The sequence below is a fragment of the Neoarius graeffei genome, chromosome 9, assembly GCF_027579695.1.
Source record: "Neoarius graeffei isolate fNeoGra1 chromosome 9, fNeoGra1.pri, whole genome shotgun sequence".
Taxonomy (NCBI): Eukaryota; Metazoa; Chordata; class Actinopteri; order Siluriformes; family Ariidae; genus Neoarius; species Neoarius graeffei.
The window spans coordinates 49,487,473-49,512,317 of NC_083577.1; the positions used below are offsets into that span (position 1 = coordinate 49,487,473).

At 44.1% G+C, this 24,845-nt stretch overlaps 1 protein-coding gene across 5 annotated transcripts in view; it reads right to left on the bottom strand.

Annotated features, from left to right (window-relative positions):
* The window catches only part of hspbap1 (hspb associated protein 1), a 59,619-nt gene that overhangs the window by 3,035 nt on the left and 31,739 nt on the right, over positions 1-24,845 (bottom strand). For all 5 annotated transcript variants that reach the window (XM_060929714.1, XM_060929713.1, XM_060929715.1 and 2 more), the window contains exon 5: positions 15,736-15,907. In XM_060929714.1, coding sequence (XP_060785697.1) covers positions 15,736-15,907 — 172 coding nt within the window. The remainder of the gene's footprint in view (positions 1-15,735; positions 15,908-24,845) is intronic.

Genomic DNA, 24,845 nt, shown 5'->3' on the forward strand with positions numbered 1-24,845 from the left:
CCTGGGTTCGAGCCCAGCGGCCGACGGGGGCCTTTCTGTGTGGAGTTTGCATGTTCTCGCTGTGTCTGTGTGGATTTCCTCCAAAGACATGCAGGTTAGGCTAATTGGTGGCTCTAAATTGACTGTAGGAATTGTTGTTTGTCTCTGTGATTGCCCTGTGATAACCTGGTGACTTGTCCAGGGTGTACCCTGCATCTCACCCATAGTCAGCTGGGATAGGCTCCAGCTTGCCTGCGACCCTGTAGAACAGGATAAGCAGCTACAGATAATGGATGGATGGTGGCATTTCATCAAGTCTACACTATATGGCCAAACATAGGCAGATACCCAACCATTACACATATATGAGATTGTTAAACATCCCATTCCAGATGTAGTGTCCCCTTTGCTGTTATAATAACCTCCATTATTCAGATTTTGGAGTGTGGCTGTGGGGATTTGCCCATTCAACCAGTAAGATCATTAGTGAAATCATACACTAGTGTTGGGTGAGAAGGTTTGGTGTGCAGACAGCATTCCAGCTCATCCCAAAGGAGGGTAGGCCTCTGTGCAGGACCCTCAAGTTTCACACCAACCTTAGCAAACCATGTATTCATGGACCTCACTTTGTGCACAGGGGCACTGTCATGCTGGAACAGGTTTGGGCAAATTGTAATGCTACAGCATACAAAGGCATTTTAAACAATTTTGTGCTTCCAACTTTGTGGAGAACAACCACATCCATCCATCCATCCATCATCTGTAGCCGCTTATCCTGTTCTACAGGGTCGCAGACAAGCTGGAGCCTATCCCAGCTGACTACAGGTGAGAGGCGGGGTACACCCTGGACAAGTTGCCAGATTATCGCAGGGCTGACACAGAGACAAACAACCATTCACACTCACATTCACACCTACGGTCAATTTAGAGCTACCAGTTAACCGAATCTGCATGTCTTTGGACTGTGGGGGAAACCGGAGCACCCAGAGGAAACCCACGCCAACACAGGGAGAACATGCAAACTCCACACAGAAAGGCCCTTGCCGGCAACTGGGCTCGAAGCCAGGACCTTCTTGCTGTGAGGCGACAGTGCTAACCACTACACCACCGTGCTGCCCCGAACGACCACATATGAGTGTGAATATAAAGTGCCACCTACATGACAACATACTAAGTAGGAGATGTGCCAGTGCTACATAACCATAAGTGCCTGGAGTTCACTAGACTACTGGAACTTTGTAACTGCCATAAAAAGCAGGATGGTTTTATGGAGTTGTTTGGATCTTCCAGCAAGATAATGAGCCAAAACAAATGTGCAAATTCATATAAAAATGGTTCAGCGAAGACAGAATCAAGCTTTTGGTATGGTCATCCTAGTCCCTGTGACCTAAACCCCACTGAAAAATTGCAGGGTGAGCTGAAGAGGAGAGTTCAAAAGACAGGACTCTGGAGTACCTGAAGAGGACTGTTCTCAGATTCCATGCTCTGTATTTTCCAATCACACCAAGCATTATTGGACAACACTTAATGCACTGTCAGAGAGAGGTTGCTCAAAGTACTAAAAGCAGTGGGAAAAGAGTTGGTACATGTTTATTTTTTAAATTAGAATAAAAATAATTTAATCTAATCCTCAATTAAAATTGTGTTTCTTTCATAGTTTCAGTGCAAATATCGAGCCACAAAGATTTTCATAACTTTTTAACTCCCCCTATCAAGGGTGCCAATAATTATGCAGCTGACTGTATCCTAGAAAGAAGTACAATTGTCAATAAAGCTTGTAAATGATTTAATGTGTACAAATAGGCTCAATGCTAATTTTGTTTATTATAAACTCAATAAATTTGCCTATATTTAAGACCATTTAAAATACTAAGATGTTAGTTTTTGCTGTGTTCAACTGGCAAATCATGCAAAATTAATATTTAGTACAATTTTACACACCATGAATCTAGCAGAAATGGGACTCATGCGTGAAGCTTAGATGGGCTTGCGTTGTGTCTGCAGAAGTCAGTCAACAGGTCTGGATTTAGTTGAGCAAAGTAATTCAACATTGCGGATTAGCGCCTTCAATCAGCATCCAGGTTTCTGGACTTGTGTGTTAGAACAGGCACAGAATACCAAAAGGGAGCGCTTAACAGTGGGCAGCTGTGGGACTGCAGTGGGCAGCTGCAGTCTGTCAAACTGTTCAGCATTATACAGTGCACTCCACAATTATTGGCGGCGAGAAAAACAAATTCACCTTTTGGTGAAGTAGTTTCATCTCATGAATAGTGCGCCACTATTATTGTAACCCCTTCGGTTACATTATATAGTGAACATAATGTAACCGAAGCATGTTTCTCATTTAAATTGTACATTTTTGAGTTGCACTGCAAAAAATGATATCTTAGCAAGTGAAAATATCATGAAAATAGTTGAAACGATCTGGCATTTCCTATTAGAAGAATACAAGACACCAATTCTGAGATTATTAAACCTAGTTCTAGATCGCAACCAACTTATTCTAAGATGTCTTATCAAGTAAAAATATCTGTCCATGCAGCAAGATAATTTCAACTCGTATTAAGTCATTTTCTCCTCAAATTCACTTTTCAGTTTTTTTGCAGTGTGAGGGGTAGTGTTGCCACCTGTCCCGGTTTTTCCTGATTGTCCCGGATTTTCATGGTCTGTCCCGGAAAAAAAAAAAAAAAATCCGGGACACTGAATGTCCCGGTTTTTTGTACATGATGGGCAAAATGTGTATTTCAACTTGCGAGCCAGCTGAGAACCAGTTTGCTTTTCCATAGCTCGCCCGTCCTAAGCGCCACTAAGCGGAGCCACGTCATCACGTCGCTGAATACGTCATTACGTCGCTGTATACGTCACTTACGTCGCTGTATACGTCAGTTACGGCGCTACGTTTACATAAACCTTGGCGCGAATATCAAAGCAAAAACACGGAAGAAGCAGCAGTAACAACAACAACAATAATAATGGATGACTTCGCGTTTGTACAGCTGCTGCTTCTCGGCGCTTAAAAATGGCGATCTTTCATGGTCTTGTTATTGTTGTTGGTCTTAACAACTCCGCCCCCCCGCTGACGTAAGCGGTTCTTTCCTCTGGCCCAGCAGAGAGTTGGTGCTAGCCTGGAACCGGATTGGACTGATAAAAGAAACAGACTCTCTGTTGCAATGGTGAAGGCTGAGCTTCAAGTCAGGCTAAACTTTCAGTTGTCCTGTACTGAGTTCAAGACATTCATTGAAAATCAGCCAGGACTCATAGCAGCAGCAGCAAAGAAAAACACCAAATATAAATGGAAGATTAGGTAAGGTTTTGGTGAATTAAATGAAATAGTGTAGTGTAGTAACATACTCCTGTATGTACTGTATGTGCCAAGTTATATCAGTTACATGTCCTCCTATGTATTTGTTTAGCCAAGAGCAGCAGAGGCACAGGCAAGCACAAGCAAAGCACACACCACACTCTAAGCAATCAGGTAAGCTGTTTGACACTACGCCTTACATTGTTACATTCAGGTATTCTTAGATACAATGAAAAATTAGATTATTTATTTTTATTCCACATAAGCAAACAAACAGAACTTAATTATGTATTTCCCTTTTACCTGTGAGCGTACTGCCCCCAGGTGTCCACAACCAAAAACTGTTGGAAATAAACCAAAATACTGAAGACCTAGCCTAGTAAACTAGACCCACCCGCCTAGCGGCCAAAAATATTTTTGCCTAGCGAATGGGTCTAGCCTCGCACCATGTAAACAAAAACACTCCGGGCATCAAATCGTGCCCGCCAATCACAACGCAAGGTTTTTGTTTGGATTCTTTGGGCGGCCTTTTGCAGGAGTGACGACAAAGCTGCGCGACGCTGGAGAAAGCGCAGCAGGAAAGATGGCTACGGCTAGTGAACAGCGCGCGTTCGACTCCGCTTTGGAATCAGTTTTAGAAGAATTAGACTTGGAGTTTTCGTTGAAACATGAGCAGGAAGAGGCTCTCCGCTCATTCCTTTTCAAGAAGGACGTTTTCGCTGTTTTGCCGACCGGCTATGGCAAAAGTCTGATCTACCAGCTGGCTCCGCTCGTAGCCAAAAGGATGGGGCTAGTTTGTGCAGTACGAAGAATTAATAAACAGCTTTGAAACATTACTTTTTGATTTGTTTCTTATTTTCCCATTATTTTAAATTTAAGGGAAATTATTTCACCAAACACCACTAAATAAAAACTCTCAAAAACAGTTTAAGCAAACCCTTGAAAAACACTTGGGGAAAAAAAAATGAGTGTATGTTATGTATGTGGTACAGACTCCAAACTTGTGGTCATTATCTCCAAACTTCTTAATATCTAGAACATGTTTATTAATTAATACGCATTTTGAAAAATTATTTATTTCAAGGCCTCCCCCACTGCTTTCTGTCGCTCTGACTACGTCACAGTCACTGTTGCGCTGATTGGTCAGAGCATTGGCCTATACGCACAGAGACAGTTTGAAAGACAGCGGGTTGTTCCTCTTACCCGCTTCGGAAATGTCTACGGATCGAGGCCAGACTAAATATTCACATTTAGTCTGGCTTGCCAGGCTACTGAAGACCTGCTATATTATGTAAAGCAATTAACTAAACAAATAACTAGCAAAAGCGTCATTTTTACTAATTAGAGCAATACAGTTTCAGCGTAGAAGGGCGATTTTTGTCTTGGGTTAGATGTGTGAAGGGCGCCGTTGCTTACAAGCAAAAAGGTCGATTGGATGGTCGAAATGTCCAGGATTTTTGTCAGACACAGGTGGCAACCCTAGTGAGGGGGCGGCAGGGTGGTGTAGCGGTTAGCACTGTCACCTCACAGCAAGAAGGTCCTGGGTTCGAGCCCAGTGGCTGACGAGGGCCTTTCTGTGTGGAGTTTGCATGTTCTCCCCGTGTCTGCGTGGGTTTCCTCCGGGTGCTCCGGTTTCCCCCACAGTCCAAAGACATGCAGGTTAGGCTAATTGGTGGCTCTAAATTGACCGTAGGTGTGAATGTGAGTGTGAATAGTTGGTTGTCTCTGTGTGTCAGCCCTGCGATGACCTGGTGACTTGTTTAGCTGGGACAGGCTCCAGTTTGCCTGCGACCCTGCACAAGATAAGCAGCTACAGATAATGGATGGATGGATGGATGGATTTTTGAGTTGATTGGAGTGTGTAGGAAATTTCAAGCTGTAATCCAGGACTTCCTGATTAACTGGGGGACAAATATGAGGTGACACAGAGGCCAAATACCCTTAGTCATCCATGAACATGGGAAAGATAAGAGAACACACAAACCAATTGTTAGGGTTCATGGCATCATGGACTCCATGAAATATCAGAACATTTTAAATCAAACTCTGGCTGCCTCTGCCAGGAAACTAAAACTGGGTCGTCACTGGATCATCACTGGATCTTCCAGCAGGACAATGATCCAAAGAAAACGTCCAAATTGGCACAAAAGTGGTTCGCTGACCACAGAATCAAGCTTCTGCCATGGCCATCTCAGTCCCCTTACCTGAACCTCACTGAAAACCTGTGGGGTGGGCTGAAAAGGAGGGTGCACAAGAGAGGGCCTAGAACATGGATGATCTGGAGAGACTGTGTAGAGAGGAATGGTCTCAGATGCCCTGCTCTGTACAAAGTATTAAATGCAGGGATGCCAATAATAGTGCCAACCTTTTTTTTTTTTTAAGCCAAGCTTTACAAGGGGTGCCGATAATTGTGGAGGGCACTGTATGGAAGTGTATAGGACCTGGTCAAACTTTAAATCATATTACAATCTTTATTCCTGCAAGCTCTTCATTTTCTGTAAGCATTTTTCATTCTTTTCTCAACACTTACTTAATTGTTACGGTCAGTATTACAGTAACTGCAAGTCAGAAATAATATTTATACATACTGTAATGACCTTCTTATGCGCACCCTGCATTATTTATGAACTGGGTGCTGTAATTAGATGGAAACTTTCCCTTCTGATAACCACAAGCTGTCTAAACTGCTCAACTCCGTTTTAAGAAACAGATCCATCAATTGCAAATGTGCAGATACTGGATAACTTTTGGCCCTGTCTACAATAAGCTGTTGGCAGCAAGGAGTCTCTGGTAACCCTGTGGGAATTTTCTTTTGCTTGTGTCATTATATAAATGTGTATTCATGTCTAACTATCAAGAGTTAACTATTTTGGGATTTTAACTTTGAAACAAAGTGCGACGCAAACACATGGAGAAACACAAAATATTCAGGTATCCTCTATTTGTAAGCTTGTGCTGTGTATTTGCACTTGTGGGCAGTGGAACAGGGTTAAGCTCTCTGTGTGAGAATGGAACCGTACATCTCTGGTCTTCATTAGTATGCTGTTGAGACTGCGAGTGCTCCCAGAGAATATACTTGCAATGCTGGACTGCAACTATCTCCTGTCTTGAAGTGTGTGAGCAAAGAGGCTTCATAAACGCTACAGAAATCCAAAAAAGGGGCAGAGGGTATAGAGGAATTCATGCGTGCGTGCGTGCGCGCACACACACACACACACACACACACACACAAGTAATATGGATGAGATATAAATTATTTTGCTCCTGTTTACCAGACTACAGTTAATGAAAATAGAGGAAGGAAAACAAAAATATAGCACAAAAAAGTGACAGTTTTTTGACACTACAGTATGTGCTCATAGTTAACATTCAAATCACCTTAATTCTTTAAGTATTCAGCCATTTTTAGTAAAACAAAGTGCTCATAGCACAAAATAAGTATTTATATATTATTTATTACAACTTTGTTTATAGCTGTTGCTAAAAGTACCCCCATACTTTTACTAGATTCTGCCCATTTTAATAAACTGGGGTGGGTTTCCCAAAAGCCTCTTAAGGCCAAGAGTGTCTTAAATTACCTCTTAAGATCCATCGTCAAGCTAACGTGGTTTTCTCGAACAACATCGTAGCCCAAGTAGTCCTTTAGTTTGTTCTCAATTTACAAGAGACCTGGACCACTTGTTCAAAACAGAGTGACTCGCTCACAACCGAATACGCAGAATGCGCATGCAACCCTGAGGGAATTTCACAGTCAAGGGGAGAAAATGGTGTCGAATCTGCTGCCGGTGTGAAATTATTTTTCTTGTACATTGCAAGTACATTGAGTTAATTATTGAATAAATATATGAAAAACATTATGAATATCTTTCAATATGTTATGGAATTACATATGGATCTCGTAATGTCACATTTATATCGCTACATTTTAATCAAATTTAACTCCATTAGGTGAGTGATTCATTTTTTGTCATAAATGAGACAGGTTTCTGCACCTCTAATATTGTGTGTGTGCGTGCGAGAGAGAGACTCTCTTTCTGCGCGTGTGCACTTATAAGGGAGAAGGCACCTGACTAATGGCAGCTTTAGCCAGGTGTATACCAGGAGCCAGGGCACCAGACATAGCAGGTAATCTTAGAGTCCTAGGCAAGCACAGGTTCTCAAAGATAGTTATCCATGTAGGAGCGAATGATATACACCTTCGTCAGTCTGAGGTTACTAAGAGTAACTTTGTAGAGGTGTTTAAATTAGCGAAGGCGATGTCCGATGCTGTAGCATGCTCTGGCCCCATCCCAATGTGGTGTGGCGATGTAGCTTACAGCAGGTTATGGTCGCTGAACTGCTGGTTGTCCAGGTGGTGCTCTGAAAACAGTATGGGCTTTATAGATAATTGGACTAATTTTGAGGGCACTGCTGGCCTGTTTGGGCGGGACGGTAGCCAACCTACTCGAGAAGGTCTCATCTCATCATCTCTAGCCGCTTTATCCTGTTCTACAGGGTCGCAGGCAAGCTGGAGCCTATCCCAGCAGACTACGGGCGAAAGGCGGGGTACACCCTGGACAAGTCGCCAGGTCATCACAGGGCTGACACATAGACACAGACAACCATTCACACTCACATTCACACCTACGGTCAATTTAGAGTCACCAGTTAACCTAACCTGCATGTCTTTGGACTGTGGGAGAAACCGGAGCACCCGGAGGAAACCCATGCGGACACAGGGAGAACATGCAAACTCCGCACAGAAAGGCCCTCGCCGGCCACGGGGCTCGAACCTGGACCTTCTTGCTGTGAGGCGACAGCGCTAACCACTACACCACCGTGCCGCCCATTCGAGAAGGTGATGCTCTCATTTCTTGCAGCATAGCTCATAGTCTCAGAACAGATCTAGTTAACTTCTGACAATCCAGAGCCAAGGCCAGGGAGCAGACAAACAGGCTAAACCAACTGTCTGCTAGCTGCACAGAGTTGTCACTCAGGGTCCACTACATCAAGACTATGTCTGTTCCCCGAGCTAAACAAAAAAGTAGAAATACTCAGAGAGTTTGTTCCAGTAACCTAAACAATATAAAATTAGATCATACTGACTGTACAGCTGCTGCCAGCACCTTTGATCTAAAGGTGGGGCTATTAAATATTAGATCTCTTACATCTAAAGCACTCATCTCATCTCATTATCTCTAGCCGCTTTATCCTTCTACAGGGTCGCAGGCAAGCTGGAGCCTATCCCAGCTGACTACGGGCGAAAGGCGGGGTACACCCTGGACAAGTCGCCAGGTCATCACAGGGCTGACACATAGACACAGACAACCATTCACACTCACATTCACACCTACGGTCAATTTAGAGTCACCAGTTAACCTAACCTGCATGTCTTTGGACTGTGGGGGAAACCGGAGCACCCGGAGGAAACCCACGCGGACACGGGGAGAACATGCAAACTCCGCACAGAAAGGCCCTCACCGGCCACGGGGCTCGAACCCAGGACCTTCTTGCTGTGAGGCGACAGCGCTAACCACTACACCACCGTGACGCCCCATCTAAAGCACTAATTGTTAATGAACTTATTACTGATCAGGAGTTTAATGTACTGTGTTTAACAGAAACATGGATTAAGCCAAATGAATATATAGCATTAAATGAAGCGAGTCCTCCTGGATACAGTTATATACACCAGCCTCGTCTAACTGGCAGAGGAGGACGCGTCGCGGTTATTTATAATGATTATCTAGGTGTAACACAAAAACCTGGTTATAAATTGAATTCATTTGAAGTTCTTCACACTAATATAATGTATGTAGCCTTGAAAAATAAGTCTACCCAGTTAATTCTGTTACTTATTATTTACAGCCCCCCCCCCATATTCTGAGTTCCTTTCTGAATTTGCGGATTTCATCTCAAACCTGGTTATTTCCTTAGACAAAGCTTTAATTGCCGGAGATTTTAATATTTCACTTCGATAAGCCAGAAGACCCTTTGAAAACAGCGCGTGTCCATTTTAGATTCAGTAGGGGTTAATCAGAATGCCATAGGACCGACCCATAATGGTGGTCAAACTCTCGATCTAATACTAACACATTCAGGTTAAACATAGAAAATATAGGTCACAGTTCCACAGTCTGAAGTTAACTCAGATCATTATCTCATCTCATTCAAAATATATCCGAGTAATAATATATGCCCCTCACCACGCTACTGTATTAAACGTATATTCATGTCAACTACTGCACAGAGCTTTATAAATGATCTCCCAGAGTTATCAACTTTGACTGGGTTACTGTCAGCCCCCGCAGAACTTGATCAGGCAACTGAATGCTTAGAGTCAATGTTCCGCCATACTTTAGATAATGTAGCTCCTCTTAAAAGGAAAACGGTCAGAGAGAAAAAATTAGCATGCTGGTATAACGATGACACTCGCACTTTAAAACAGACCACTTGAAAATTGGAACATTAATGGCGTCAAACAAAATTGGTAGTGTTCAAATTAGCGTGGAAGGAGAGCTTCCTGAAGTATAGAAAAGCTCTTAGTGCTGCTAGATCAACATATCTCTCCTCCCTAATAGAAGATAACAAAATTAATCCTAGATTCCTATTTAATACTGTAGCAAAATTAACCAGGAAAAAGACCACTATAGACACATGCACACCTGCAGTATGTTGTCGCAACAACTTCATGAATTTTTTCAATGACAAAATTGAAAATATCTGACAAAAAATACAAAACTACTAATTTAAGGTCAGACAACTTAAGTGACAATTTAAGTAACCCTGTAGTTAACAAATAACTGTATCAGATCAGCAATTAGAATGTTTTACTCCCCTTAGAGAAATCGAACTACTTTCATTAATCTCCGCATCAAAATCCTCAACTTGTGTATGAGATCCCTTATCCACATATCTATTCAAACAGATAATGCCTGAAGTAATTGAACTGCTTCTAAAAATAATAAATTCTTCTCTTACGATTGGCTATGTACCCAAATCCTTTAAAGTAGCAGTTATCAAACCCCTGATTAAAAAACCTGACCTTGATCCCTGTCAGCTGTCCAATTATCGGCCAATATCAAACCTCCCCTTTATCTCCAAGATCCTTGAAAAAGCTGTGGCACAGCAGTTATGCTCATATTTACACAGGAATAGCATCCATGAAATGTATCAGTCAGGATTTAGATCTCATCACAGCACAGAGACAGCACTGGTTAAAGTAGTAAATGACCTACTGTTGGCGTCTGATCAGGGCTGTGTCACGCTGCTTGTGTTGCTTGACCTGAGTGCAGCATTTGATACCATTGATCACGCCATTCTTCTGGATAGACTAGAAAATGTTGGGGGAGTTAAGGGAACGGCCCTCTCCTGGCTCAGCTCTTATTTAACTGATCGCCATCAGTATGTTGATGTAAATGGTGATTTTTCTAGACATACTGAGGTATAGTTTGGTATTCCACAAGGTTCTGTCTTGGGTCCACTGCTTTTTTTCTTTATATATGTTACCTCCGGGTGATATCATTCAAAAGCATGGTATTAGTTTCCACTGTTATGCTGATGACACACAGTTGTACGTTTCTGCAAAACCAGATGAGAGACACCAGCTTAACAGAATTGAGGAATGTGTAAAGGACATTATACACTGGATGCTTATTAACTTCCTTCTGCTTAACTCTGACAAGAAAGAAGAAGTACTTGTACTAGGACCACATGCAGCTAGAAGTAAGTCTGATTACACAGTAACTCTGGATGGCCTTTCTGTTTCTTCACGTGCAGCAGTAAAACACCTCGGGGTGATTATTAACCCTAGTCTTTCATTTGAAACTCACACTGATAACATTACCTGGATAGCTTTCTTTCATCTCAGAAATATTGCCAAGATAAGAAATTTAATGTCACTACATGACGCAGAAAAACTAGTTCATGCTTTTGTTACCTCCAGGTTGGATTACTGTAATGCCTTACTATCTGGATGTTCCAATAAGTGCATAAACAAGCTCCAGTTAGTTCAAAATGCAGCAGCAAGAGTCCTTACTAGAACTAGAAAATATGACCACATCACCCCTGTCTTATCCATACTGCATTGGCTCCCAATCAAGTTTCGTACTGATAATAAAATATTACTATTGACCTTTAAAGCACTGAATGGTCTCGCACCACAGTACCTGAGTGAACTTCTGCTCCTCTATGACCAGCCATGCCTGCTTAGATCAAAAGGTGCAGGCTATCTGCTGGTACCTCGTATAGTGAAGGCTACATCAGGGGGCAGAGCCTTTTCTTACAAAGCCCCACAGTTATGGAACAGCTTTCCAAGTAGTGTTCGGGAATCAGACACAGTCTCAGAGTTTAAGTCTAGGCTGAAAACATCTGTTTAGTCAAGCCTTTTGTTAATGGTGTTTATGAGGTAAAGGTGTAGATCTGGAGGGTCCTCAGACATAGTGTGTTTTGGTAAACTGGGATGTATGGATGCTGTCAGTCCCACACTCGCTTGCTCACTCGAGTATGTTGACGGTGTAGTGGCTGCTGCTTTATGTTCCGGGGCTCCCTCATGCCTGTGTTACCTTCTGGCTCTCCCCTTTTAGTTATGCTGTCATAGGTAGTTTTGCCGGAGTCCCTGCTTGCACTCAGCACAAAATGTATACTGTTCCTGGTTAGCATGGTCGCCTCACAGCAAGAAGGTTCCGGGTTCGAACCCAGCGGTCGACGAGGGCCTTTCTGTGCAGAGTTTGCATGTTCTCCCCGTGTCTGCGTGGGTTTCCTCTGGGTGCTCCGGTTTCCCCCACAGTCCAAAGACATGCGGTTAGGTTAACGTGGGACGGCCTTGGGCTGAGGTGCCCTTGAGCAAGGTACCGAACCCCTGACTGCTCCCCGGGCACTGTGTGTGGCTGCCCACTGCTCTGGGTGTGTGCGCGTGTGTGTTCACTGCTTCAGATGGGTTAAATGCAGAGGATGAATTTCACTGTGCTTGAAGTGTGTATGTGACAAATAAAGGTTTCTTCTTTCTTCTTCTTCAAAACACGCTTGGAATTAAAAAAAATTCCCCAAACCATAAAATTATTTAATTAATTAACTACTACATTATATATGTACAGCTTCCAGATGATACTATATATTAACTTGTTTTAAACACTCTATATATAATTAGATTTTGGTTAAAAACAAACGCCATGTGACCTTATTGACTGAATTTAGCAACTACTAATGCCTTCAGCAATGACAGTACGATTGCGTTTAGCAACTACTAATGCCTATATCAGGGACGTGCGTTGCAAAAAAGCTCTTCGTCCTGTTGCTCTTTAGACTCCTTACGAGTGAGTTCGGGAAAGCCACTTACAGAGACAACATTCGTTGCTTAAGAGAGTCTCTCAACTCGCTCTTTAGCCCTAAAGGGCAACGTTATCGGGAAACCTACCCCTGTTCTGGACATGACCTCATGATGGATCATGGTGATCTAATAGAAGAAGAAGAAGAAAAAAGACTTTATTTGTTGCACGCACACTCAAGCACAGTGAAATTCATCCTCTGCATTTAACCCATCTGAAGCAGTGAACACACGCGCGCACACACACAAGTAAGCAATGAGCACACACACATACCCAGAGCAGTGGGCAGCTCTGCTACAACACCCGGGGAGCAGTTGGGGGTGAAGTGCCTTGCTCAAGGGCATTTCAGCCGAAAGCCACCCCATGTTAACCTAACTGCATGTCTTTGAACTGTGGGGAAAACCGGAGCACCCGGAGGAAACCCACGCAGACACGGGGAGAACATGCAAACTCCACAAAGAAAGACCCTTGTCGGCTTGAACCCAGAACCTTCTTGCTGTGAGGCGACAGTCCTAACCACTACACCACTGTCCCGTCCAGAAATGTAACTACTTTAGGTAACCATAAGTTCAATTTTATATTAATTTTGTCAATACTCAAAAATGAGATTCCTTTTCTCATGTCATTCTGACACTCAAAAACACAAGTTCTTCATTCGTACCTGCAAAGGATGTTAGGAATGGAGTTACTCTCTCCTCTGTCAGAGTGACACTAACCAGTGGTGGTTGTTTGTCAGCTTGTGTATGTGGAAGAAGGTAAATAGCGCTTTGCTCGGTGTGATGTACCATGAGCAGCAGTTTGAAAAGATGCAGTTGGCTTCCTGGGTCTGGGAGGAAGTATGTGTGTTACCTCCCTGGGTTGAAGCAGTCATGTGATGAGGAGAACCAGTGAGAGTGAATAAATAGAAAAATAGTAGAAAAATTGTATAAACATACTGAATATCGTTCAGTTGAGGTATTTGCATTAGGATGTTATTTCTGATAACTAAGCAATATAGTTCTGGAGATCTTTTTGGGTGCATACAGTTATTACAAACACTTTGAGGAAGAAGATTAAGCCCATGTTTACATTAGACCGTATCAGCGGATCATCAGATTAACGTTTTTAAAACGATTAGTGTGCACACAGCAACACCAATACACGATTTGCATGCACACAGCAATACCAATACACGGATATGCTCGGCTCCGCAGGCATCCTGCGCTCCAAATCACTCCGCCCTGAACAGCGAGTGCCCTCTGGAGGGTGCACACTCCGGTCCTGCGCAGCTCACAGAGCACGCGAGTGAAGTGAACAAGCAGTAATCTGGGACTGAGCCGCTGTGTGTGTGATCCCAGCGCATATCACTTACCACTTGCAAGTGGAAGGATGGCAAGCCTAAAGACAATCATAACTACACAATGGGCAGTATTTGCATCAGTATTTGCAGTATTTTCATACTTTTATACTCTTTAATGAAAGGTGATACAAGGCGGAAGTCCGCGCCGTTTTTCAGCAGTCGTGTCACATGACCAACGCCAGCGAATCAGGAAGGTGGATGTCACAGTGACGTTGTCCAATGAGACGCCAGCTAGAGCTCAGCACAGCGTATCCGCGTATTCTCAATGTTTACACAGCACCGGAGCTGACACGATCTGGATTGAATACGTGGACGCTGGCGGATTCCCGTTTCCCGGCGTTTCCAGGTGGTTTAATGTAAACGGACAGTGCATCCGCGAAGAAAATGAGACAGATACGGTCTAATGTAAACGTAGCCTAAGTGGTGCCAGTTGAACAGCACTCCCTCCCTTGTGTAGATTGCTGTGTTACCAATTCATTCAAGGAGACTCCGTGAACAACATGTCTTATGAAGTTAGAATTAGCTGCTGCCCCTAGAGAAGGCTCTAACGAAAAGTAAAGCATTACTGTGTACATCAGTGTGACTGTGCTGTTTACCACGTGCTTGGTGAAAGGTTCAGGTTAATGTTAGATAGAGCATGGCAAGTCAATCCAATTACTGACAGTCAGCAGTCAGTCACCTGACCAATTATCACTGAGATGGTACTATAACTGCAGGATGTTAGAAAAGGAGGGGAAAAGAAGCAGCACTCAAAGAGTCTTAGGATTAAAGGCAACTAGGATTGCAAACAATAATTAAGAATAATAACTTAATATAGCACCTCTCTCTGGCACCATTTAAAAAGTCCATCCATTATCTGTAGCTACTTATCCTGTTCTACAGGGTCGCAGGCAAGCTGGAACCTATCCCAGCTGACTATGGGTGAGAGGCGGGGTACACCCTGGACAAGTCGCCAGGTTATCGCAGGGCTGATACAAAGAGACAAACAACCATTCACACTCACATTCACACCTACGGTCAATTTAGAGCCACCAATTAGCCTAACCTGCATGTCTTTGGACTGTGGGGGAAACCGGAGCACCCGGAGGAAACCCACGCGGACACGGGGAGAACATGCAAACTCCACACAGAAAGGCCCTCACCGGCCACTGGGCTCGAACCCAGGACCTGCTTGCTGTGAGGCGACAGTGCTAACCACTACACCACCGTGCCACCCCCGTTTAAAAAGGCAATTAAAATTAATAGATCGTATAAAACAAGAGTGCTCTGAGAGCACAATATCCCCCGCTGGCAACTATATCTATGCTATAAAGCCATAACTCTGGTAAAATGCGATTGAATTGAACAAAATTGCAAAATGCGTATTACCGACATATAACAAAGAATCCTGTAAAGTTTCATGAAATTCCTCCAAAATTGTGAGAGGAGTTGATTTCAGAAGGCGAGTACCCTTCCCAGGATGGATGGATGGATGATGGACGGACATCGCCATGACATTATCCCCCTTCGGGCCTTTCGGCCAGCGAGGGATAAAAACAAACAAAAAAAATCCCAAAAAATATTTGATTGTAAAAACCTTATTTGTTAAAAAAAAAAAAAACTCCAAATCATTCATGAATAACTTTTTTTTTTGTCCTGCCAACTGGTGACACTGCAGGAAAAACACCAGGTTTTAGACAATTTATTTTTTACTATCTCAATAAAGGATGTTTCATTTTTCAGCAAAAAAAAGGTCACATGCTCTAGCTCTATCCCTAAGTGACTGTTACGACTTTTTTGAGCTTGAATTACCTAACCAAACTGCTCTTTACCTGACCCGGCTCCAGCGTGACACAGTGGGCTCTAGCTCTTCGGAAAGCAGGGAATCGGCGCATGTCTGGATGTATTATGTTGACCTGACTGAACACGCTGGACTCCTCATATGGTATACGTGTTGGGTACATACATTCTGTATCATCAGGAGGAAAGAGATGCCAGCGTTTTCTAGAGGAAAAAAAAGGATTAATGCTTCTACTAATGGCAGCACAATACAAAATGCAGAATATTTTTTGTCTGGCTAGTTTGTTTTCCAAGAACCTGTCAGTGGTCTTACTGAACATGGTGTACATATAGCATGTGTTTGTTCATTCAGACTGATAAAGTCCTGATAAGCAGCATGGGTACAACTTTGTTTTGAAAAGTATGGGAACGAAGCTGAAGGGTGGGATAAAGAAGCAGGAAACTTAGGGCGTATTCACACCTACGTTGTTTGGTCCGGACCAAACGAACCAAATTTCCCTTGGTCCGGACCTTTTGGGTTGGTCTGAATACAAACCACCGAACTCTGGTCCGGACCAAACAAGCGGACCGAGACCGAGCTGCAAGGTCGGACTCAGCCCGGACCAAAGGAACCCTGGTGCAGACCTTTTGGAGGTGTGAAAGCAGACCGGACCTAATCCGACAGTTTTGCTTTTTTGTACCTCGGGAGCTTCCGTCGTTTGTCGAGCATTATGGGAAACAGAGTCTTGACACTCCACCGCAAAGTGCAAACACTGTTTCGGTTATCAAGGGAACCTTACAACAGTCGTTCAGTCATTCAGACCAGTGGTAGGCTAGACTACAGAGTACAAAAAATGAGTAGGGGGCAAACGTGGGCCGAGGAAGAAACGCGTACCCTTGTGGATATATGGGCAGATGTCCACATATCTGAGCTTTTGGAGAGAACACACAAAAATGCCGACGTGTTTGCTGTATTCAGTGAGAAAATGAAGGAGAAGGGGTTCACGCACTCCCCAGAACAATGTCGGCTAAAAGTGAAGAAACTCCGTCAGACCTACATTAAAATCAGGGACAGTCTTTCAAAAAGTGGCGGTACTAGCGACGCAAAAAAGAAATTCATCTATTACGATGGATAAGGTGAATATCCCGACACATACCTCCTCCGTCTTGCGTGAAGAGCCAGAACTGTCACAACATGATGTGTGCTCATCAGCGCTATCCTCCGTAGCCGCCTTGCCCTTTGAAGTCGTCGTTGATAAATTACTTGTACAACAGCATAGTAATCGCACAATTGTGAAAACAGTAAAAACTGGAAAAAACAGCTTTGATGACATTAAAAAGAATAACAGCACGGAAAGCCTCTATGACTACTTTTGAACTTAACGCTTTGTGCGTGTGTCGTCTCTGACCAATAGCTGAACGACCTCAGGGCGCGTGGCTTTGTTGACAGATTTTGGTCCGCTTACTAAAATGTACAGTGTGAAAGCGAACCGCACCAAAATGAAAAAATAAAAAAAACATTTGGTTCGGACCAAAGCAAGTGAACTATTGAACTATCCTGGTCTGAATACACCCTTAATCTCAGAGGTAATGACACTCCTAACAAGAAAATCCTAACAGTCAGACAGAAAACAGAATGTTACCACAAAAACATTTGCATATGTTGCTGGATGGGAGGGTTCAAGGCTAACGGCATCAGTGATAAAACGTGTAGTAGACTGTGGACAGTGAACTGATATTTAACTGCCATCTGGAGAAATATTTAGATTTATAAGCTACCAGCTGAATGTAGCAGCTGACTTGATACAAAATGTTATAAAATGAACATAAATGAAAGTCCATCATAAATGTCCATCCAGTCCATCAGATACACTGGGGTCCAAAAGTCTGAGAGCACTAATAAAAACCCTTCAATTTTGTCTCATCTCATTATCTCTAGCCGCTTTATCCTGTTCTACAGGGTCGCAGGCAAGCTGGAGCCTATCCCAGCTGACTACGGGCGAAAGGCGGGGTACACCCTGGACAAGTCGCCAGGTCATCACAGGGCTGACACATAGACACAGACAACCATTCACACTCACATTCACACCTACGGTCAATTTAGAGTCACCAGTTAACCTAACCTGCATGTCTTTGGACTGTGGGGGAAACCGGAGCACCCGGAGGAAACCCACGCGGACACGGGGAGAACATGCAAACTCCGCACAGAAAGGCCCTCACCGGCCACAGGGCTCGAACCCAGGACCTTCTTGCTGTGAGGCGACAGCACTAACCACTACACCACCATGCCGCCCCCTTCAATTTTGTATTCTTTTCTAGTTTAACACAACAATTTTCATTACAAATTATATATTTTTAACAACAACTTGAGAGAAAAGTTAAGTAGTTTCATAGTATTTGGCATGTCCCCTGTTCTGGACAAAAATCTGACCATTTTTTATAAAGCAAGTTTGCTTACATTTAAATAGGGACGTAGAAATAATGCAGAATCAAGATATTGAACATTTACTTTCTTTGATTCAAATATCTGAAAAATTATAAAACCTTCTGTTTATTTCCAATTCTAAATGAAAAAAACAACAACAGGTTTTCAATGTGGTCTCAGACATCTGGATATAACATAATTATTCAGACTTTAAAAAGGGTTTATTGAGAGAGTCATGCATGATCCATCTAATTAAAGACAACACAAAGGCAAAAAAAAACACACAAATGTAACCATCCTGTGTTTTTTTTTCTCTGCACTGAAATGGCTTTTCAATCGTGCAAATTTGCATTTGTTCTGACCACTGCTTCAGCTGGGCGGCACGGTGGTGTAGTGGTTAGCGCTATCGCCTCACAGCAAGAAGGTCCTGGGTTCGAGCCCCGTGGCCGGTGAGGGCCTTTCTGTGCGGAGTTTGCATGTTCTCCCCGTGTCCGCGTGGGTTTCCTCCAGGTGCTCCGGTTTCCCCCACAGTCCAAAGACATGCAGGTTAGATTAACTGGTGACTCTAAATTGAGCGTAGGTGTGAATGTGAGTGTGAATGGTTGTCTGTGTCTATGTGTCAGCCCTGTGATGACCTGGCGACTTGTCCAGGGTGTACCCCGCCTTTCGCCCGTAGTCAGCTGGGATAGGCTCCAGCTTGCCTGCGACCCTGTAGAACAGGATAAAGCAGCTACAGATAATGAGATGAGATGAGAAGTAAACAGGTAAAGGCAGCTTCAACCTATAACTTTCCATCTCCCTCCACAGTGGAGCATCCTCTGTGTAGTAGAACATCAGCGTTCTCAACTGTGCAGCCCAATAGTACCGTAGTAGGTTTGAGACCTTAAAGGGATAGTTTGGGATTTTTGACATGAATCTGTATGACATCCCCATCAATAGTGTCGTGCAAACACACTGACTTACCCCTGACAGCATCCTGTGAGTCCAGTTCTTGTCCAGTTTTGGTCCAGACGAAAGTAGTCCGGCAAGTTTGTTGGGGTCACGAAAGTAAAACGTTTTTCGTCTCAAAACAGTATGTGTTCAAAAGAGTGATATATTTGCATCACAAAACCGTTGCCAAATAAAAAGTCAGACCTCGAAATCGCTTGGCACTATTTTCTGTCCCTTCTCATCACTGCGCGCTGCCTGCTTCATCCAGCTGTGGCTCCAGCTTCAAGGATAAGCTGGAGCCGCATAAGTAGGAGTCCCGGCGGGTGGTTTGTATTCGATTCGTTTATATCCCGACCTTGTCAGCTGTCAGATTTATGTTCATGGACCCGGTAAGCTGGTAAATAATTTTTTTTTCTTTACTAAATTCTAACAGAAAACGAGAGTGCCCGAAAGGGAAAACCGAGCCGAGCCGCCTCATGGCTGTAATGCAAATTGCTTTCCTCCTCAGTATACAAGTGCGCTTCCATGGCAGGGAAAAAGAAACTACCACTGCTGCCTATGTAGTGCCCTATTTATACAAATAGGAGTCATTCAGGATTCAGCCATGACACGGAGCAAAAACATGGCTGAATCCTGAATGACTCCTATTTGTATAAATAGGGCACTACATAGGCAGCAGTGGTAGTTTCTTTTTCCCTGCCATGGAAGCGCACTTGTATACTGAGGAGGAAAGCAATTTGCATTACAGCCGTGAGGCAGCTCGGCTCGGTTTTCCCTTTCGGGCGCTCTCGTTTTCTGTTAGAATTTGGTAAAGAAAAAAAAAAATAAATATTATTTACCAGCTTACCGGGTCCATGAACATAAATCTGACAGCTGACAAGGTCGGGATATAAACGAATCGAATACAAACCACCCGCCGGGACTCCTACTTATGCGGCTCCAGCTTATCCTTGAAGCTGGAGCCACAGCTGGATGAAGCAGGCAGCGCGCAGTGATGAGAAGGGACAGAAAATAGTGCCAAGCGATTTCGAGGTCTGACTTTTTATTTGGCAACGGTTTTGTGATGCAAATATATCACTCTTTTGAACACATACTGTTTTGAGACGAAAAACGTTTTACTTTCGTGACCCCAACAAACTTGCCGGACTACTTTCGTCTGGACCAAAACTGGACTCACAGGATGCTGTCAGGGGTAGGGGAGAGCGGGGTAAGATGAGCCAGAGGGTAAGATGAGCCACCCCCTGTTTCTAAGAAACAGTAAACAAATGTGACCATGTGACCACATTCAAAGGGGGGCGGGACCATTTACTTACACTTGTGGAGAGGAGCACCACATGTCAAACTAGGTGAGGGAGATATTTATAAAAATGTGTTTTTGTGCTTTCTAAGTCAATTCCATGTTTGTCCACAGTGAAGATGATTTAGAGAAGACAAAAGTAGAATAATATTTAGACACATTAGGGTTAAGTTAGTGGCTTTCTAAGCTATGATATGAATGCTAATAAAAATAATTTTGATTAGCCTAATCCCCTTTATTAGCATTTTTCTACAAAATGGTGGCCACGGGGTAAGACGAGCCATTAGATGTGGGGCAAGTTGAGCCACTGGCTCAACTTACCCCATTGGTGGCTGAGCTTACCCAATATGGATGACACTTAAGTTTTCACATTTACTGGTCATATATGACAACAACATATATATATATATATATGACATCAGATGAGGAAGACCAGTTGTTAGATGTGGGGGATTATGTTGTGGCAAAATTCACGGGGAAGAAGAAAGTGCATTTCTTCATTGGCCAGATAATCAAATTGGATGTCTTCGAAATAGAGGCAAGATTTGTCAAAAGAAGCCGGTCATGCCATGGCTCTGCAAGAAAGCCGACCTTTGTCTTCAAAGAGAAAGATAAGGCTGTCCTGTCAAGACAGGATATTGTGAAAAAATTGCCCCACCCCTTTACTGTTGGGGGGACAGCACGGAGGGAGAGGCAAATGGTGTTCCCTTGCAATTTGAATGCTTGGAACATTGAATAATGATGAAATGATTGATGGAATGATTGCTGCATGTTTTAGCAATGTTTTAACCTACTGAAAGAAATAAGATTTTTTGGCACTGTTCTACTGTTTTAGTAATTTCTATAATATAGTATATCTCTCATTCCCTCTCTAACCATCCCTCTTTCTATCTATCTATGCATATCTCTCTCTCTCTATCCATCTATCTATCCCTCCCTATCCCATCTCGTTCTATCACCTCTCTCTTCATCTCCCCTTCTCTATGCAACGGCCCTATCCCCCACTTGATTGACTTGACTTGATTCACTGATTGCATTTCTAATAATAAAAGTTGTTTACTTTGTTAACCTAACATGTTTTGTGTTGGCTCAATTTACCCCACACAGTGGCTCATCTTACCCCGTGCATGGGGTAAGTTGAGCCACTTGACATTTTTTTTTCAAGAGGTAATATCACTCTAACCATAAGAGCTTATCAATTATTTTTTGCTCAGATAGTAACAGTACACTTTGAAATTTGGTATGGTGTGTAGACTGGAAGCAAAAATGGCTTTAACATGTAGTTATGATGAAAAATGTAAAAAGTGGCTCATCTTACCCCGCTCTCCCCTAAGTCAGTGTGTTTGCACGACACTATTGATGGGGATGCCATACAGATTCATGTCAAAAATCACGAACTATCCCTTTAAGCCCCCCCTCTATCATAAGGCAAGTATAGCAATGATAGGCGCAACCTGGGGCGTCTATTATTCCATAAAAACCTGATAAAAAGTGTCTTTAGATGGGAGAATAAATTGCTTGGTAGTGGCAGCAGTAAATTTTGAAATAAATACAACTTAGGAAGTATATTCATCTTGAGAGTATTTATGTTCCCCATTAACGACATTGGGAAAGATGCCCATCTATCTAAAGAGTCTGCTATCTCTTGCACAACTGGTCTATAATTAGTTTCTATAATATTATTGAGCATTGGTACAATTTGAATGCCTAAATAAGTGAAGCAGTTGACAACTTTAAATTGTGCAGCTACTTCAGGTGGATTTTCCCTTTCTTCTTGGTTTAATAGCATAATTGCTGTTTTAGATTTCTTAATCTTATAACCTGAGATCTTGCCAAATTCCCCAATCAAGTCTAGCAAGGCAGGGATAGATTTATTTATATTTTTGAGAAAAATAATTACATCATCCGCATATAAAGCCAAATGGTGTTCCCTCTGTCCTATGGTTATTCCAGAAACATCATTGTGTGACCTTACTGCAACTGCCAGCGGTTCAATTGTCATAACGAACAGCAGTGGGGACAGAGGGTCCCCCTGTCTACACCCTCGATTTATTTTGATAATTTTCAAAATATTATTATTAGTCAAAATTTCTGCAAATGGTTCCTTATAAAGTAAATCTTATCCAACTACAAAAATTCTCTCCCAAGCCAAAGTGTGCCAGAATCTCAATCAGATAGGACCATTCAACTCGGTCAAAGGCCTTTTCAGCGTTCAGTGACAGTAGGGCAGTATCTGTTGCCCCCTTTTGATTATGAAGGATATTCAGAAGCCTTCCAATGTTGTGGAAGCCTTGTCTGCCATGGATGAAACCATTCTGATCCCTCCCAATTATCTTTGGCAATGTTTTTTCAATCCTTCTAGCTAAAATCTTACTCAGCATTTTTAAATCTGCTTTTAGAAGACTGACTGACCTCAAGTTTTCACATTTATTATTTGGTTTACCTGGCTTTGGGAGAAGGGTGATCAATGCTCCTCTTAAAGATGATGGCAAGGTACCATTTTGAAAGGACTCTTGTAAACGACCCTACGTGTGGGTGGAGCACAGAGGACGGCAGGACAGAGATCAGGTTTTATAAATTGGCTTTATTGCCACACTTTTCAGTCTAACAATACTTTTCACAGACACACACACAACTGGCGTCTGGTTCAGGGTTGAGCTCCATCTGCTCTCGCTCTCCCTCCTGATATAGGGCGCAGTCACTGGGAAGACACACAAACAGGTTAATTGCTCTCAGGTGACGTGATTCTGCCACTTACCTTCCCTGACTCCGCCCTCCTGTCACAGACCGGCGCTTGACCACGCCCCCGCTGCCACATACCCCCACCGCCCGACTCAGGCCGGGCGGCCGTCCGGCCTGCAGCCGACTCCCCCCCCCCCCCCCCCCCCTTGACGGGAGAGGAAGTCCGCCACGACCATCTGCGCCCCCGGCCTGTGGACCACCTTGAAATTAAAGGGTTGGAGCGCCAGATACCAACGGGTGATCCGCGCGTTGGCATCTTTCATGCGGTGGAGCCACTGGAGGGGCGCGTGGTCCGAACAGAGGGTGAAAGGGCGCCCCAGCAGGTAGTACCGGAGGGCGAGAACCGCCCACTTGATGGCCAGACACTCTTTCTCTATGGTGCTGTAGCGCCCCTCACGCACCGACAGCTTCCTGCTGATATACAGGACAGGGCGGTCCTCCCCCTCCACCTCCTGGGACAAAACCGCCCCCAGCCCTCTGTCCGACGCATCGGTCTGCAACACAAAAGGGAGAGAAAAGTCAGGGGAGTGTAGAAGTGGCCCCCCACACAGTGCAGCCTTTACCTCTGAGAAAGCCCGCTGGCACTGGACCGGATCTGGTGCCCCCTTTTTAGTGAGATCAGTCAGCGGACTGGTGACGTCCGAATAATTAGGTATAAACCTGCGATAATAGCCAGCCAGCCCCAGGAACTGTCTCACCCCCTTTTTGGTCTTGGGCCTCGGGCAGGCCGCAATTGCTGCCGTCTTATTAATTTGGGGACGCACCTGCCCGTTGCCCAAGTGGAAGCCCAGATACCGTACTTCCACCTGCCCAATCGCACACTTCTTTGGGTTGGCTGTGAGCCCCGCTCGCCTCAGTGACCTAAGGACGGCCCTCAGATGTTCGAGGTGCCGCTGCCAGTCATTGCTATAGATGATTATGTCATCTAAATATGCTGCTGCATACGTGGCATGAGGGCGGAGGACTCTGTCCATCAGCCGCTGAAACGTCGCGGGCGCCCCAAACAGCCCAAACGGAAGGGTGACGAATTGGTGTAAACCAAACGGTGTGGAAAAGGCCGTTTTTTCTCGGGATAGTGGAGTCAAGGGGATCTGCCAATATCCCTTCGTCAAATCCAGTGTCGAATAAAAGCGAGCAGTGCCGAGTCGATCGAGCAACTCATCAATACGAGGCATTGGGTACGCGTCGAATTTAGACACCGCATTGACTTTTCTATAGTCCGCACAGAACCGGACCGACCCGTCGGCCTTGGGTACCAAGACCACCGGGCTGCTCCAGTCACTGTAGGACTCCTCGACGATGCCCATTTCGAGCATGGTCTGAAGTTCTTCCCGAACCACCTTTTTATTGTGTTCGGGTAGCCTGTAAGGGCGGCTACGCACTACCACCCCCGGGGGCGTCTCTATGTGGTGCTCTATGAGGTTAGTGCGACCGGGCAGGGGCGAGAACACATCCGAAAACTCGGTCTGCAACTGGGCGACCTCCGTGAGTTGGGTCGGGGAGAGGTGGTCTCCACAGGGGACCGGAGAGGTACGTGATGCCAATGTCCCTTTTTGAACCTCCGGCCCCAGCTCCGCCTTCTCTGGAACTACCGACACCAACGCCACGGGGACCTCCTCGTTCCAGAGTTTAAGCAGGTTGAGGTGGCAAATCTGTAGCGCCCCACCCCTGTCCGTTCGCCTCACCTCATAGTCGACGTCCCCGACTCGCCGTGTGACCTCAAAGGGTCCTTGCCACTTGGCGATCAATTTGGAGCTCGACGTGGGCAA